This window comes from Melospiza melodia, chromosome 3 (genome assembly GCF_035770615.1).
Source record: "Melospiza melodia melodia isolate bMelMel2 chromosome 3, bMelMel2.pri, whole genome shotgun sequence".
Taxonomy (NCBI): Eukaryota; Metazoa; Chordata; class Aves; order Passeriformes; family Passerellidae; genus Melospiza; species Melospiza melodia.
In genome coordinates, this window is record NC_086196.1 from 114859640 (window position 1) to 114878397 (window position 18758).

Here is an 18758-nt window from a genome sequence, read left to right on the forward strand (position 1 = left end):
TGCCGGGTGAGCTTGCTACTCTGGGCGCAGGCGTAGTTGCAAAGCTCACACTTATACGGCCTCTCGCCCGTGTGGCTCCGTCTGTGGACGGTGAGATTACTACAGTTCTTGAAGACCTTCCCACAGTACTCACAAGTGTCGCTGCGTCTGCCCTCTTTTGAGCTGGGCCTGCCAGGGCCCGGGCCACTAATATGGGGGGTGCTCCCTCCGCTTCCCGTGCCGCTGCGGCCTGAGATCCCTCCGTCCAGCTCGCCCGGCGGCGTGGAGAAGCGCAGGCTGCCGTTCTCCGAGGAGTGCTCGGAGGAGGAGGCGAAGGGCGATTGTCGGGAGTCGCCGAAGCTGAGGAAGGGGTCCTTCAGCTGCCGGGAGGCAGCGTAGCCCGCCAGCCACTGGGAGTAAACGTTCTCGGTGTTGGGCATGGCGGCGGCCGGCAGGTCGAACTCCTTCTCCAGCTTGATGCGTTTGGAGAAGGGGCTCAGGGAGCTGGGGCTACCCAGCAGCAGCTTTTTGGACAGGCCTCCCGAGGCAGACTCCCCCGGGGAGCAGCCCCGGCCGTTGACGGCCCCCTCGTCGATGCGGTCGGACTCGCCAGCCACCGAGTCTTCGTCGCAAGTGTCCCTGTGCACCTCGGGCTCGGGGAGGTGGCCCCGTTTGTGTTTCTCCCCCAGGACCTGGTGGAAGGCCTCGCTGAAGTGCTGCATGGAGCTCAAGACCATGCCCTGCATGACGTCCGGCATCGCCCGGCCCTCCTCGCCAGCCCGTGAGTTGTTCTCGTGGTGACGGGCCGCCTCCAGGCTCATCCCAAAGCCATAGTCCGGCCTGTCGCTCTCGTTCAAGTCCTCCTCCTCTTCCTCCTCCTCCTCCTCCTCTTCCTCCTCCTCCTCCTCCTCTTCCTCATCCCCATTCTCAGGGATCATGTTGGGGTCGTTCTCGCTCTTGAACTTGGCCACCACGGACTTGAGGGCGCTGCTGGCGCTGCCCACCAGGTCGCTGGTGCCCGGCTCAGGGGAGCTGGCAGTGGAGAGCCCATCGTCCGACTTCACCGTCATGGGGGAGGACTTGTGCATGTGGGTCTTCATGTGGCGCTTCAGCTTGCTGGCCTGCGTGCAGGCGTGGTCGCAGAGGTTGCACTTGTAGGGCTTCTCCCCCGTGTGGCTCCGGCGGTGCACCACCAGGTTGCTCTGAAACTTGAAGGTCTTCCCACAGAACTCGCAGGACTTGGACTTCATGGGGGGCTGGGAGGGAGGAGGAGCAGACTGCAGAGGAGGGAGGGGCGGCGTGGCCAGGAACGGGGGCTTGCTGCCGGGCTGGAAGGGCTGCAGCAACCTTTGCATAGGGCTGGGCCGGCTCGGGGACAAGGGTGGGCTGGAGGTGTTGCCGGCCAGCTCCCGCAGCCTCCGGGAGAAATCCATAGCGGGGGGCTCCATCGCCATGGGGTTCAGTCGCAGCACCCTGTCAAAGGCACTAGGGTGATGGGTGGCCAGAGCCATTTCTTCCGCACCCAGGCGCTCAATGCGATGCGGATCCAAATGGTGCCTCGGGGGAGGGCTAAAGAGGGGCGGCGTGGGTGGGAAACGCCCTTCTCCCAGCCCCGACGCCTCCCTCGAGACCGAGCCGGGTATTCTGAGCAGGTTAAAAGGGTTATTGTCTGCAATGTGAATCCCGTGGAGAGGTGGCTGGGAAGGGCACTCTGCACCTAGTCCTGTTGGGATACCAACCCGTGGCGTCAGGGGGCTGCCGTGCTCGCTTTCTAGGTAGATCCGTAAGCCGTGTGTGTTCTGTGCGTGCTGCAAGAGGAACCAGGCGCTGTTGAAAGGCTGTTTACAAGTCGTACACGTGTAGCTGCTGGGCTCATCTTTACCTGCAAAATAACACAACAAGCAGCGTCAATCTCCGGCCGTCCAGCGGCAGGCGAGCGCTCGCCTCCCCGCCTAACCTCCTCTCCTCCTCTGGGACGCTCAGCTGGGAGCTGGGCAAGGGACATCCCAGCCCAGGGACAGGCAGGGGACATGAATGGGAAGAGGTGAGGGGCACCCACAGCAAGCACATCCACCTCCTCCCACCACGCCCAGCTCTGGTTTCAAAACTGAACCATGCTGGGCACCCATAGAATAAAGAAAAGCGAGAGATGGTAAAGTCAACCAACGCCAGCTCCAACTCAGTTGACTGAGGCTGTAGGCACTTAGAGTATTCATAAATAAATATGTAAATAAATATATAAATAAATACAAAATAAAGAAATTCCTTTCTGAAAAGCACTCCACACTGATCAGTTCAAAGCATCACAACTGCCAGCAAGCTGGGCATCAGCACGTTTTTAGTCTCCTCCTTATTTCAAGGCTAACAATGTGTACAAAATTAAGAATCAACTTCTGCTCCTTAGCAGAGATTCACCTCTGGGGCAAGGAAAGAAATAAAAATAAAAAGGGAAGGGGGGAGGAAAAAAAAAAATCGAGCACAGGACAGGGAAAGGAGAAGACAGAGAGAGCGGCAGCTCCGCCAGGGAAAGAGCTGGAGGCCGGCCAGGAGGCCTGGCCGAGCGCCCTGCCGGAGCCGCATTATTTCTCTCGCGCTGAAAAGAAGCTGAGGATGGTAAATGCCACTTTGGCAAGTAGTGAGCTAACTCTATTTCATGATAATTTATTTTTGGAGATAACACGGACATTATAAAAGAGCAACCAACTAATAAATAACTAAACAAAGAGCCGGCTAATAATGACAGCAGAAAGCAGCCCCTTCTAATATACGGCAAAACAAGGGGGATGAATAACTTTTTGAGGGCCGCCCGTGAGGGAAGAGTGGCGTGAGATATGGCAAAGGTGAGGGTGCCTTTATTGATTACTGGGATTTTGCAAATAATTCACTTCCACCCCCATATGGATGCTTTTTGCTAAATGCCGGTAAACTGAAGCTGGAGCTAAGAGAAGGATATAAATTCATTTCCAGCCTTGTTCAGCACTTCTCACGGAGCTGTTGTTTAGTGATATTTTAACAAATAAAAATAATGTTGAGGTTAGCTGAGAGATAAACCAGGAGCCTTCCAAGGGCATCAGCACTTGGGGCGGTACTGGCCTTCACCACATATTCCTGCCCTGACTCAACATTTACATCCCAAGGCATCTGCTCTTTAGGCATCTCTCTTGGGTAAACAGGCTGCACTGACAGTTGCCCTCATTAGGTTTCCCCTATTTGCCTAATACAAAGAAAAGGAAGATTTAAAAAAACCAAATAAGGTGAATTAGGAAAGGGAACATCACTTTATGTGCTCCCATCTTTTTTCCCATCTCACGGGGAGGACGGGAGGAAAATGTCATGTGGGCATTTTCTGGAGATACAGGACAGAACCAGGCATCTTTAAGGTCCCTTTCAACCCAAACCATTCCGTGATCCTGAGATCCAGCACTGGCTGTACTGCTGCATCCCAGCTTCCCTCCCTGCCTCCCGGCTCTGCCGCTATTCCACGTTTGGCCTGAGAAGCTGAATCAGGCAAGCAAAGAGCCTCAATCATCTACAGCAGGCATTTAACACTTTAATCACTTTAAAAGCCCTTGGAATAATATTTAATGTTTCACTCTGAAGCCTGCATTGGAATAAAATGCACTGTTGTGTTTAGTATGTGCCAGGCATGTGAGCACAGATAAATACTTAAATCTGCTGAAATTAGAGTGAAATTCAATTGGACTTTCACATTCCTGTGCTCATTTGTGAGCTTGGGGGGGAGAAAAAAAATCATCTTGCTTCATCATATTGAAGTGGATGTTTTTAACACCACGGTGGGAGCTAACAATGAAACACTACCTTGCCTCTCTACCTTATAGATCAGGTCAGAGAAAATAGCATTTTATCTTATAATGAGGATACAACATCGAGCGTTTGCTACCACATTTTAGTATTCCCATCAACTAGATATTCTAGATCATAAGGGCAGCTCGTGTAATCATAATGTCAATGAGAAGGGCTGTTACGACTGAGACTAAAGATTACATGGAAAAAGCTGCTTTGAAACTGGTAATTATTACCAGTCCACTAATAGCAAATGATGCATTACAGTTTCACCGTATAATCTGTATTTCACTCAGCTCCTGCTAGTGCGGCCTTATTATATTACAGTGCTCACAAATTCTAAATTCCTAAGCTACAGTCATCAATAAATGTGTTACTTGCCATAATTTGCAAAATTACTTTGTTCATAACATCTTCGACTGTTATAAAGACTGGAATTGATTTCCTGTGTGGCAAAATTAGGGCTACATTGACTTAGTGGAGTGTAAAATGTAAGATTATTCTTCATGTGCTTGCCTGAAAAACAAGTTTTCAATTCACTGTCCGTGTTTGGTAATCAAGATAATAATTTACATTTTAAATCATGTTTATGTACAAAACTTCCCTAAATAACCCACCATTTTCAAGGGAGGCAAAAAAAACAACAGAGCGAAACAGTTAAAATCCACCAGCCATTTGTCTCCACCTCCTGCTCTGAAGAGACATGATTTCTAATTTGTCTATTAGTGCTTGATTAATTATGAAGGCTATTGACTGACCATATCACCACCTAGAGATACGTTCCAGTCTGATGCAGCCTTGCCAAACTGCAAAAATTATGGCACTAATCCACAGCAACAAGACAGGTCCTTAGACTGCCGCAGCAATCCCTGGGCTGGGAAGGGACTCACTCTCCCTTGCTGCCATCCCACCACCACCATGGGCTTTTTGGGACACCATTTGGGTCCCCTCAAGAGTCAGACCCAAAGGCCATGCGCACTGATGTCTCCTTACTGTGTGGGCCAGGCCCTGTGTCCCCAGAGCCTTCCCAGCTAACACATCTGGGCATGACCATGGGCAAGGGAGGCGGGTCCCACAGCCAGGAGATGCAGACGCTGCTGCTGGCCAAGGACAGAGCTCTTTGTGCCTCACCATCCACCTGGACAATGTGATGGGGTTTGTCATCCATTGTGATGCCACTGGGGCTTTCAGTGGATTTCCAGCAGTCAGGAGTCACTGCTGAACCAGCCCTTGGCCACCAGCAGCAGGGCTGGAGCTCACATCCTTGGCTACCTCTCAATTCAGGAATTTGAGGCTGAAAGGGACCCCCAGCTCTCACCCTCTGACCCTCCCTGCAGTGCATGTCACTGTGACCAACAGAGGTTCTTTCAGTAAAGCACAACTGCCTCCAGCCCTGCACAGGGCAGAGCACAAAACTCCAGTGAGATCTACTCAAACCAGCTCAGCAGACAGGGAGAGCACCCACTGCTCCCCACCACAGTCACAGACGGGTACTGGGATCCACCTGAACTTCTCTAGCTCTAACCTCTACTGTTCTCTTTGTATTTTGAGGGGCTTTGTGGTTGAAACACTGAAAAGCTCTTGGTACACAATGGCCTCCTCACACACACCACAGTGTTCTTTGTGAAATTGAGGCACACTTCAAAATCCAGATGCTTATCTGTCCTGAGCCACCCCTCCACTACCCAAGGACCAGCCTAGCCCTCATCATCCTGGCATCATGCTGGGCAGGACCTGATTTTCCTCTCAGCTTCCCACATGGCTGATACCTTCCAGGGTACTGCACCCAGCTCTGTAAGCACAGCCCTGATTCCACCTTCCAGCCCAGGGCCACACGAGGCTGGACCTGGTGCCTTCTCAACACATCCTTCCTGACAGTTTCCAGACCAGCCCATGAACCTGCCTTTGTTTTACCCACAAAGCCAATCAACCAGAGCTGCATATTCATTTCGAATCACCAGCAAAGCACTAAGCACGACTGAGATCCCCACCAGCATGTGCTGAGCTCCCCAGCTAAAGCCCCACATCCCCCAATCTGTTGGCCAGCTCTGCATCACCTGTGCCAGCAGAACCACCTAGTGCTCTGCTCTGTCTTCCCATAAGCAATGTCACAGTGCAGTCTATTTCATCCACATTTATCAACCAAAGTTGTCATCTAGAAGAATGAAATCAGGTTTTATTTGACAAGATCCATATTCCATAAATCTAGGCTGAGTGGCACAAATTATATTTCTATCCTTTAATTCTTTATCAATTGAATCTTATGTTGGTTCTTCTGTTATTTTGCCCAGAAGAGATAAGCAAAGTGTTGCCAACTCTCCCACCTTACCCTGACCAGCTCTTGACAGCATTTTCCCAGTTCATAAACTTTCTTAAAACCAGCATCACAGGTTAACTTTTCAGGGTTCCTTGGGTGCAACTTTTCAGGGCCTTTTTATTTGAAAATACTTCTCTCCTTGAAGGAGAAATTTGTTATTTCTGCTCATATCCTCCATGGCTACCAATAAGCTAGGAAAAAATATCATCACCCACCTTATGATACAGAAACGTAACACGGCCACTCTCCAGGTCTACAGCAGAAATATTTATCAAAAATTTCCACCTTACTGCTTCTTCCATTTATCCCTTCCTTCTTCTCCAGGATCCTGAGAAGCTTCCTCTCTCCTCTCCCCACTGGTGCCAGGCACAAGTTTTCCTCAGCCTCTCCAGCTCTCCTGACCCGTTCTCTACCCGCCATGGTTTCTCACTGCCATTGATTCCTATCCATTTTCCATTTTTTTAATTGTCGTATATTGATTTTTCTAATATCTAATTGCTGTTCTCATCTCACCACTGAAGCGAGTGAAGTGGGTTTTGGACTGGGGCCAAAGTTGCCCTCTCCTTCCTGGACAGCTCATCAACTCTTTACAAATAGCTTCCAATTACCATTCGCATTTTTGTGTGTACATTTTCCTCCCATCAATTTTACTGCTCATTTTCTTCCTACTTTGGAAATTACCCCTGTAGGAGAATTACATGGGGATACCATGACCCAAATACAGAACTGGGGCCAAGATGACACCTGACTGGCCTCACTCACTGAAGCATCAACCACCATTACGTTTTTATTCCTTCTCTACATCCCACATGGCAAAAGACCAGTGATGAGGCACAGCATTTCACTACAGCACAAATGTCCAGCGTTTCTCAAGTTATTGGCTCAAAAAAAACCAAAAAAGGCAGCAGAACAGCTCTTGCCTGCCATGCCCCCAGAAGAAGTGACTTAACCAGTGACACACGAGTGACAGATTTAGCTTCTGATCCACAAAATGTTAACAAATGAGCGGGATGGATATTGGCATTTGAGTGCCTTTAAGGGCAGTTGGCACAATTACTCAGTAAAATATGAAGAGATGGCTGCTTTCAAGATTAAGGGGCTTTTTTTATATTAAGGAAAAGCTGGTGCTTCTGTGCTGTGCTCACAGATACACCCGGCACGCTCCGAAAGTCCGAGCCTGAGCAAGCCAACACCTCCAGGCACAATAGAGCTGGCTCAGAGCAAGAACCACAGCCATCCCCACAGCCACCAGCAGCAAAGCCAGACAAGATGCTGGGGAGAAGACCAGCTGGGAGGAGAAGCTGTCAGCTAGATGCCACTGCTGAGAGGGAAAAAAAAATATGAAAAAAGCCTTTCTGGAGCTAGGCATGCAAGTTCAGGCACTGCCAAGTGAGTAATGGAATAATCTGCATGTGTGTGCCAATGTGCTTTGGAAGAGCTTCCTTAGTTTCTCAAAAGTCAGGGCTGGATCCAGGAAAGCTGCTCGCTGGACACAGCATCCCTTGGTGCACCTAACCAGGCCCACGGCACAGGATGCTGTGTGGGGAAGGAGCCCCTGCTTTAGGAGCAGAATATTAAACACAAGGTGTGTTCTAGCCCAGGGCACTGCAGGAGCTGCACACAAACACACAGCATTAGAGGCACCCCAGTTTTCCCAGTGTTTTCCCAAACAAACCACAGCAGTGGCTGTGCCCTTGCCAATGGTGGGTGCAAGGATTCCATTCACAGCAGCAGATTTGCTCCCTCAGAGAAATCCCCGTGCCAGAGAAATCTCCAAGCAGACCTGAATGTGGCCCTGGCTGCCTGGCCCAGCCCCTGTTCTCCACAGCATCCCTCCCTGGTGGCTCTGCTCCTGTGTTCTCCCTGACCTTCTCAAGACACCTGCAAAGCCACGGTTACCTGCACCCACAGGGCACATGAACACCTTCCTCTATCCAACAGCAAGGACAGAAGTTAAAGCATCCCCCTCTCTTCTGTTCGCCACCAAACAATCGTGGGAGGAACAGCCCGAGCCAAGCCCAGGAACTTCTTTATTCAGCTTTAATGTCAACTGACTGCTTGATTTTTGGACTGATAAATTCGGAGTTGTTATGGTATTTAAAGGGGGGGAAGGAAAAAAAATTGAGTTAATTGTTACCACTTGTACTTGATTCAGTTCTCCATCTGGCTTGTCAAATATCTCTTCTTTTTTTTTCCCCTCCTCTCTCTCTCATTTGGAAATCCACACTGCTGAATTTCCTTTCAACTGCAAGCTAGTGAGGTGAAACAGTTGGGACAGAGGAAGGGAGATAAGCGGGTCCTGCTCCATTCCTGCAGCAGCCACTTCTCCCTCAGTAAGGAAGAGCTGCTCTGGCATGACTCACCTTTTCCTGGTGGCACCGGCTCACAAGGGAAGCTGTAACAACTGTCCAAACGTATTTTTTCCTTCTTCACTAATTCCTCCTCCTGATCCTCTGGATTGCAAAAGGCCCATGATTAACCTGGTCTGTCATTAACCGGTCCCAAGCAGCCGCTGGCACTGGGAGCATCAGCACTGTCACTGCTGCTCTCATAATACCTGGATAACACTAAATAACAGCAGGAGCTGCAGTTGTGTACAACAGGGTACTACCTCTCTAACCTTTTCTCTTTATCATGAGAGGAGCCAGATTCACAAACACTGAAAAAGGAAAATATCTCCAAAAATCTGAAGGAAGTGATGTAGCGCTGCTTGTAAAACAAGCAATACCATGGCTGTTCTGCCTTTGAAAATAAAATTCTGCAAACCGAGTCCACGCATTTATGCAAAGGCCTGGTGGAGTCTTGGGACTAGCTTAGTCATTAAATAGTCAAAAAATCCAGGAGAAATTTTGCTTTGCAGGACCCTCAATGCCCCATCTGCTATCTCTACCAGATTTTCTTTACTGTAACTCATTGATAAAAGGTATTCCTGAAATTGGTATTCAATACTGATATTGATATATCAATATTGCTGTTTATATTCCTGAAAATAATTATTCTGCCTGCAAATTCAGACTTCCTGAAACCATATTAATAAAACTGGGAAAACACTTTCCAAACCAAGTATGAGTAACACCATTTGTCATTACGCCTTCTTTCAAAAAACCTCTTTAAGACCCAGGCCAAACATTAATGCCGTGACTCCTCAAACTTCAAAAAGAAACCCAAGCCCCAGCAATAATCAAACAGCAGCCCCAGCAATAATCAAACAAATCTTTGCCAGTCAAAGATTTAGACAGGAGTTAGGAACTCCAAGAATTCCCCATTTTCTCTCAAAGCCCAACTTTCCTTGTGTTCTACAGCACTGCTCAAGTTCCCATAAAGCAGAAGCTTTTTGGGCCTGAGGAAAGAGCGGGTGGGATCAGGGAGACCAGTTCCTGCCTGGAGAAGAAATGGGTATTTCATGGGTTTGGTTGTAGCCTCAACATTTACTCATTCTTCTTACCAGAACCAAAGTCCACACACGTAGATTCCCACCCCAAAAAATGCTGCTCATTAGCAACAAGCAACAAAACACATGGCTTGTGGGAGCCTCAATGGGGCGCTGGGGTCCCGTGGCCTGACCTCAGCGTCTGTCACCGTTTTCAAGGCAATGATGACTTGGCCACCAAGAAAACCTGCTTCCAGCTCCAACTTGGCAAGTAAGGTATCAGCCTGCGACTGATTTTGTGCTTTTTTAAAACCTAAGGGGGGTGGAAATCTGTCGCGCCTTGATTAGCGAGGAACAGAAGAAACCTGCCACGGGAAAACAATGCTGTGCCTGAAATTCAGCTCTGAGGGAGTTCTAGAAGAGAGCCCTCAAGCAAAGACCAGCTGGTCACATGCACACGTGCACCCCATGCATTAATGCTATGGGGAGGAGAAAGAGAGGCAATGCAGACCTCAGCACCACATGGGAAGCAGCTCCAGTAACAACAAACACCAGTGCTGGGACCTACAGGGTGAACTACGCAGTGTTTTCAGCCCTGCAGGAGGATTTATCCACTGAGACCACCACACATCTCTAAGAACACCCTTAGTGAAGTAAGCAACATCCCAGGTGCCATTCTTGGCAGCGTTCAAGGCCTGCTTAGATAGGCACTAAGTAACCTGGTCTAGCGGAAAGTGATTCTGCCCATGGCAGAGGGCTTGGAACTGGACAGTCCTTAGGGTCCCTTCAACCCAAACCATCCTGTGTTTCTGTGATGCGCAGTCTTCCCCACATGCCTGTCCCTGACTGCCTCTTCCACGCACCAGCATAGGGATTGTGAAAGATTTAAACAGGAGTTGGCATCACTGGAGTGACACCCTCTAAATCAGCTCCTCTGGACTTACCTGACACCAGGTGTGTCCCCTGCTGGAAGGTCCCCCTGGACCCACCAAGGACTGAGCCTCGTCTAAGCCCTGCCACAAGAAGGGCATCAAAGCCTTTCCACAGCCTCACCTGATTACCCAATAACGGTACCTGGCTCCAACAGTCCGTAATTATGCATTTACCCAGTGGCTGCTGGGGACAATCAAGTCAATAATTCACTTTTTAAATGCAGTGTTGTAATTATACAGCTACAAAGAGCTTCCAAATCATTTCATTCACTCATACACCTACGCAATGAATTGTTCCCCTTTCTCCCTGGCCGGCGGCATCCGAGTGAAAGGCAGAGCACACTTCACAAAGTTTCTTGCCCAGGAGGGGAAGGAGATGCTCTAGCACAACATCTGGGGTCACCCTTGTTGGTGTGGGGTGTTTCTCCCTGTCTGTACTGGTTTTGGCACAGCTCAGTGGTGCAGCCAGCGCCCAGCACAGGTGAGGGTGAGCGCTGGATGCTGCTCTGCAATGCTCATCGTGCACTCAGTATCTCTTACACAGAGACTCCCAGGCCAACACCAGGACACTGCTTTCCTGGGAACACTGCTCATGCCTGCTGACCTGATTAGTGCTGCAGGACCTTGCTGGAGGCTGTAGCGGCTCTGCTGCACGGGGCACTCCTGGAGAGCTGCAATGTGCTTCCAAACGGCTGAGCCCCATCCCAGGGACAAAGTGGGGCTGGCACCTTCCCACTGCTGCTCACCAGCAGGGACACTGCTGCCACCAAGTCTGGGCCATCAGGTCCCCTCATCAGCCATGGCCTCGCTGTATTTTTGCTGGATTTTCCCCATCTCAGTGTCTCTATTTGATGCACGCGGCCCTGCAAAGCCACGTGTATTTACACCATCACCTTGAAGAGATATTGTGGTGGTCCCTGATAGCCCCTCCTGGCCCTTCTCAGGAGCCAGACATCACCAATGTTCCCTTCCCCAGCCCACAGCACCCAGCTCCCACCCATGCCTCGGGAAGGGTGTTGGTGGAGCTGAAAATCCCCGGCCCTGAGCCAAGTCAGCGGCTGAGGACCTCCCTGGAAGCTTTATTCCACCAACTCCTTCCCAAAACAGATCCTCTTCAGACTCTCCTATTTCCCAGCCTTCTACTTTGGCTTGCTTTCCTCTCACTTCCAAATGAATGATATTTAGCCAGCAGCAAACCATCCTGACAAAGTGGGTCAGGGGAACTGCAGGTTCCCCCAAATGACACCTCCATCTGCAAATCATCTGCCAGGAAGGCAAAGGTTTATTCTGTCCCTGAGCAAGTTCAATGTCACCATGGAGTTGCAAGCACAGCAAGTGCTGAACCAGATCCTACAACATTTAGTTTCATAACTTGCACAAACAAGTATTAGTAGAATCAATAAATTATATATATATTTTTTCCCCTCTCTGCTTTGCAAATAGGACCAAAAGGTGTCGTAAAGTTGTCGGGTCTTCTCCAGTTTATCCTGTCTCCTCTCCATCGCTGAGATATCCTTGAAGTTGAAAATGATATAATACTCCAGATATCTGGAGTTTGGAAGGATGTAAGACTTGCAAGAATTGCTACAGCTTTATTGCATTCTCGGGGCACAGAGAGTATTTACCACACATACATCAAGTCAAGGAATGCAAAAAGGGCACGCGGAAATTTGGCGCTCCGAGCTCAGGAGCTGAAACTCCCAGGAAGGCAGATACAGAGTGGATTTCCTTATTTATAGATTTGCAGATGAAATCCAACAAAACCAGCCCTCCCCCCTCCAAAAAAAAAGGCAAAAAAACAAAAAAAAAAAAAAAAAAAAAAAACAAAAAAAAAAAAAGAAAGCCAAAAAACACAAAAAAACCCCAACCAACCCCACCTCCCTCTTTTATGTCAGTGAGGCTGATTCAATTTCCAGGCTTGCAAGGTCTCCTCTCGCCGAGTATTACCCGACCCCAATAACATGCGCCGTTCCAAGGTTAAGATCCGTTTCCTTACAATAATGCAGAAAGCTGTTGTTTCAGTCGTGGCTGCAGAATTCAGCTTTGAAGGACAGGTTAGCACCACACTACATTTAACTGAATTCAGTTCATCTGATTATACAGTGCCTTGCTTTCTGGAATATGTAATCATCTCTTTCTGATGACATTTTAAATATCCAACTAGACAAATAATTGCAGCAATAATTGATAGCTGAGTCAAGCTGGAAGATTATTGATTGGCACAGTACCCGCTGAAACAAATGTTCATCTTTCAAACATTACAGTGAAGATGCTTAAATCTAACTTTTGCTGATAAATGATAAAAATTTGATTTACTGATAAAACCACCGGAATAGAAGATGCACTTCAGGATTTGATTACCTGAGGAAATTTTTTCAAAGAAAAATTAGGCTGTGGGATTTATATTCTATTTCACATGAATAATTGCCAAGATATGGATAAGCCGTTGGAACATAAACACACGTGGAGGCGTCTATAAGAGTTGCTGATTAACTCTATACCTTCCTGAACGGAATTTATCTGTTCCCAATCACTGTTTAGGTGGGAGTTTATCCTGCTGCCTTGCCAAGGATGCATCAACGGGTCTCATTACCAGCAGCAGGAGTTACGTGTCAGAAAAGATCCCCCACTCGTTTTCCCAGCAGCTCGAAGCCCTCAGTTTAAATGTGCATAACCTAACTCTGCTGTGAATGCAACTGAAAGGAGGGCTCAATCTCATTGTCTATGGTGTAAATCAGAAGCATCACCACCCAAATCTGTGACACCACAGAACAGCAGCAAGGGGAAAGTCAAAACCAGGGGCATTTCCAAACTGGCTCCCTATCTTAAAGCTGAAATAAAACCACTTTTCAGCTGCTATTACACTGGGCCTGCTTAAACATGGGTTTCCTTCTAATTAGGAAATTCCAGACCCTGCAGCACTACCTATACATCAGGGGGGAGAGAGAGGGGGAATTTCTGAAACTTACTGATTAGAAAGCAGAGCGAGTGGCCACAGCAGAGACTCGCACGCGGGGAAAGGCAGGCAATGAGCTGCCTAGTTAGGCTAGAGGAGCTGTCGCAAGGCAGAAGCCTGAAATTAAGGAAGAGCGCCAGAATATTTGAGCAGGGAACAAAGAGCATAAATTCCAGAGTAAGAGATGAAAAATGCACTGAAACGTTTTGAAACGGAGCCATTAGGAGCTGATTGAGTCTCAGAGCTACTGTTAAAAATCAGTCGCTTGTTAGATGCGCCGATCAGCTGAGCCCTGACACTTAAGGCGTACGAGGGGGCTTGTCGAGTGGCTTGGCTCTAATTTAGAGATCCTCAGTTAATTAGAAAGCCCTCAGATTTTCTGCAAATGCAGGTCGCTATCGACAGCCCGTGCTTTTGATGCTTTCTGGGTGACAGCTGCCGGACTGACCTTTCCCGGGCTGGCAGGGCTGCCCAGACCCTTGCCATGCCGGGGAATTCAATCACGGCCGCCGGCGCTACCGGGAAGTTACAAGTAAGGTTATCCTGCTCCTAGATGTCATTTCCTTCTCTGAAACAAGCCCTGCTGAAATCTGCATCTGCTTAATGCTATAAATAGCTCCAGTGTTGAATTATTAGTATTTTTCCTCCCGACAGTGGATGTCACAGCCAGTCCAGAACTTCAGGGTGGGAGTTTATCAAAGGTGGCACCAGCAGGGTTTGGGAGAAGGGAATTGCTTTTGGGGGACAATCTGCTTGCATCCATCCACAACTGCAGGAGAGAAACCTCCTTTATGAGATTTCATTTCCCCATGCCTGTGGCTGCAGAGGATGGAGCCCCCACCCAGGGGATGGCACGTCCCGAGCTTCCCTTAGCACCCAGCATGCCCCATTCCATGGGGACGCCTTTCCCAGCCACATGCAAGGTCTGGTGATGCTCTCCAGAGTGGAAACCACTGACAACACCTCATGCAGGGCAAACAGCAACACAGGCAATGACTGAACAAAACAAGGCTTGTTTGGAAATGCATAGAAATGTGTGGAAGTTACAGTGACAACCCAAAGGCAAGATGACAGACCCGCAGTCACACGGGGAGTTGGCGGCAGACGCTAGAAAATTAACTCTCAGGAACTGTCTAGCATTGGCAGGGAAATGAATGAGATGATCTAAGAGATATTTTCCACCTCTAATAGGATTTGATGATGATTTTGCATAGGCTTTTGTGCTAGCCTGGCATTTGATAAAGGCATGGTGTCTCTTTTCAACCCACATGCAAGGGAGAGATTAATAAGTTGCAAACTCGGCCCACCTCGGCTATAAATGGTTCCTGTGCCCATAGGGGGAAAAAATCCAAGCTATGACTGAAAAAAGCCCCAGTGAACTGTGTGCAGTTAGTGCTTTCACACCCAAATCTTCAGTTATTAAGAGATTTGGAAAGGAGAGAAAAATTGTCCTGCAGCATCCAAAAAGCCATCAATTTTGTAGCCAGATGGGCAACAATTCACAGACGGTGTCCAGCTAAGAAGCACTGGATTGAGACCTTTCCAGGGAGAGCCTTCTCGGGCCTGTGGGAGGCATGGAGGGATGAGATGGCTCCAGCATATCCTGCAGGAGAAGGGGCAGAGAAGTTGCACTCATGGGGGAAGTCCTGGCATGGACATTTTTGCCTCAGATTAGCAGAGACCTGGGGACTGGCCTTGGAGCGTGCATTAAGATGGCATTGATGGTAAAGAACTAAATGAAAGCCAGAATTTTTAAGCATACAAAACAGATTGCAGAGAAGCCTAGTTTTCAGCAATAAAAGCATTTTCTTACCGGAAAATACAATTAAATGTTTTAACTGCCAGCACTCAGACACCAATACAGCCTTTAAAAAAGCCCCATACCCTCACCTGATCAAGCAAACAACCTCCCATGCAGGCTACATGGTCATATGATAATGTCCTTCCTTATTCCAGGGACTGTTCCACTGTTATTTTTCAGCAGAAAAATTTGTGGACCCAGGCCATGGTCTTTAGCATTCCTGGGACTAAACAAAGCCTTGGTGCTGTCTAACCTTGTGCTGGGCCAAATGAATGTGGCTGAATGAGCCACTCTCCTGCTCTTCATTCGTGAGTCTTCATCTTCTGACTCTTCACAAGTAGGGTGGGATCTCCATCACCCATCTGCTGATGCTACCACAGGCAGCCCACAGGTGCTGCTGTACTTTCAAGCGCACAGGACAACACTGTGACCTGCCAGCAGCACCTCTACATCCACACAGCCAGGACATGGGAGCCACATGCTGGCATCACTTCCCTTGCTGCCAGAACACAGAGCAGCCCACAGGGCCAAAGATGGACAACCAGATCCATCATGTATGGCTGACCACAGGCTCTTGTCTGCAGCCAGAGCTCCAGGTTCAGGGCTGGTGCTGTTTGCACTGCAGCCAGGTCCAGCAGCCGCCACGGGGGATCAGAACCCCTCAAGAGCACAGCACTGCACCCAGAGATAACAAAATGACAGTTCCTGCCCCGGGGCTGGCAGCTATCACCATCACTATTGTAACCTGGTGAGAGGGGCTGCCAGTTTAAACAGGCACTGCCCCCACGCCAACGCTTCCCGCTTCTCAGGTTTAAGAGCACTGAATATTTCAGCAAGTGAGCAGCAGAAGTAGCAATCCTCCCATCTGCTGCCACACCTCAGAGCACTTCTGAAAAGCCACAGAGGCCCATTCGTGGTTGGAGTAAAAGAAATTGGTGTAATGTAATTTTTCAGCAGTAAGCAATAACATTAAAAGTATTAACAGCAAGATGTTGCATTTAAGTCCAAGGAACTCCACGTGCTTTGCAATGGTCATTAATGCCATGAAGGCTGTACAGGAAGTAGAAGTTGCTCATTCCATCCACTGACTTCTGGGTGCTCGTTTTCCTGAGGATGGGAGCACTTTCCAACAAGCACACAGCTCATACTTGCCACCTCTGTCTGTGCCTGTCACCCTGCACTTCCCAAAAAAGGGTGCTGGATGTGGTGGGGATGGGCAGCAGCTCCACAGAAGATGTGCAAGTCCCCGAGTCATCACTTTACCTGAACATGTTATCAGAAAACACCCCATCCGGGGGCAGGCTGGGAGATGGCCATATACACAACAGGTCTGAAATTGCCATCAGCTTCACCTCGATCCCTTTCTGATGTCCTTGGCCATCCAGTTAAGATCTGACAGCATTTAGAGATGACAGTGCCTGAGGTAATGGGACAATGCCATAACGGGATTACAGGAAATGTGAAAGAAAGGACATACGTACGTAATGTCATTTAGGTAATGTCATCTATGAACAGTTTTGCTGCAATTTTTGCTGACAAAGAAGTCGATCTCACTTATACAATTCCTTTAAACTCTATTATTGCTGTAAATAAGTTTACTTCTTCCTGAAAGAAAGCTTTTTAGATGCATAGTCACAAATATTTTGTCCAACTTTCTGCTCTGAGGCGGGGTACCCCGGGGGGAAGAAGTCACAAAGCAGAACGAGCAGGATGAGACAGCAAGATCGAAGGACTCCCCACCACTCTGCCAACCCTGCCGCAGAGCACCCAGACTTCATAAGATCCTCCCAATTAATTTCCACCCAGCCATTTCCTCCCCGCGCCCTTTTTTCCATCAGTATTCCCTTTCAGTCCCACCACAGCTGCCCCCGAAACAGCTTCCTCATTGTCCCCCACCAGAAGTGGTGTATGTGTGCCAAGCAACTGACCGCAAACAAAAGCTTGTTTGACCAACGCTTGTTCCGAAACAAAACCCCGGCTGGAGAAGGAAATCCCGCAAAGGAGGGGGGATTGATGCTGGGACAATTTGGAAGGCGAGCCCAGGGCGACTCACATTCTTGCCAGACAATGGTGTCTGGCCTCTCCATTCACCGCCTGCCTCGCACCCCTCCCCAAGAAGTCCCCCCTAAAAGCCATGTTTATTATATAGTCTGATAAGCAGGGGAGATGCCGTTAAATTGAGCCCGCGACACTCTCGCGCTGCCCGCGGCGGCTCGGGGACACGGGGCACACAATAGCACAAGCCTCCAAGGGGACTTGGAGAAGGGTTTCTGGAACTGAACTTATTGCTAGGCAATGCTGCAAAGAGTTGGTTCCTTCTAGATGGGACGGTGCAAGTTCATGGCCAAGGGTGTGTCTGTGAGTTCCCCCTGTGTTACCCTGCATTGGGGAATATTGGCTTGCTCTTGTTTCTTCTCATCTCCCCAGCCTTGCCTTAGGTGACTCCTTCCCCTGAGCAGCTGTTGAGAGATGGCCGAGCCTTTGCCCCCTGCACATCTGCCTGCCACTGGCATGTGAAAATGCTGATTAGAGGAAACACCCTGGCTGGGCAGGCTGCCCCCTCCCTTGATAAGTACGGTTGGAAACCACAGGAGTTGCACAGGCCGGCGCGGGGGCCGCGTGCAGGCCCGACCATCTTATCCGTTAATAAACAGACACTGGGGTCCTGCTGGCGTTGAGCAACGCCGACATCTGCCCGCTGAGGCAACGCCTGGGGCAGCAGCTGGCTCTGCAGGCTTTGCTGCGGGCTCCCCGTGGGCTTTTGTGGGGCAGCATCCCACCACCTGTCTGTCTGTCTGTCCACTTGGACACGTGTCGCTGCTGGAAGATGCTCAGAGTGAAGAGACATACGTTAAAAATCCTCACCAAGTTGTAATCATCAGCCCTTGAATGGCACGTTCCAGACTGCTGGTCACCCAGCTGTCACCAGAACACACCTGACCACCCCCTAAGATTGAGAAACCAATGGATGCAGCTCCAGCCCTTCCCCTGCACCTGCACTCCAGTCCCCACCCATGCAGAAGGAAAGCTTTTGCTGTGATTCAAGGCCATCTTCTAGAGCAGGTTTGCCATTCAGTGCTGAGGCCGCTCACAGCGTTCGGTCGGTTCCTGGATGTTTGCAGGCAGGTGCACACAGCTTTGACTTCTGCCCCGCAGAAGTGCAGGCGCTGTAAGATGCCATCTGCGGGACAGTCTGCAGGGACCAGCCACAGAGCTGAGGGCTGACCTTGGTACTGCTTAGAGAGTGCCAAATTTACAGCCCCAACACTGAGGCAAAATGCTGGGCCCTCATTTTCGGAGTAGGATGTGCACATCAGGACCCTGCCTACCTTCCAGCTTTGCTGCTGCTTAAGCTCTCAGCTTCACAGAGATCCTTCCACCACTGAGCTTCCACAGCCTTGGATGACACCAAAATAGGAGCCATGGAAGGCATCCATCCCCTTGATGCAGCTCCTTACCCCCTTCAGTAGGACTCAGGGGTGATCAGGATCAGATCAGGCCACAAACAGCTGCAGTGCATGGGCCCCTTCCACCACACATCCCACATTTTTAAGCTGTTTGAAGCAATTCTGCACTTACTTTCCCATCTCCTCTAAAGC

The 18758-nt window shown here is 49.3% G+C and overlaps 1 protein-coding gene across 8 annotated transcripts in view; it reads right to left on the reverse strand.

The window, feature by feature from the left end:
- BCL11A (BCL11 transcription factor A) overlaps nt 1–18758 on the reverse strand; it is a 74061-nt gene that overhangs the window by 11804 nt on the left and 43499 nt on the right. For 4 of the 8 annotated variants that reach the window (XM_063152782.1, XM_063152775.1, XM_063152781.1 and 1 more), the window contains exon 3: nt 1–1861. This exon is cut by the window's left edge. In XM_063152782.1, the coding sequence (XP_063008852.1) occupies nt 1–1861 (1861 nt within the window). The remainder of the gene's footprint in view (nt 1862–18758) is intronic. The other 4 variants (XM_063152778.1, XM_063152776.1, XM_063152780.1 and 1 more) reach the window with 2 other exon arrangements.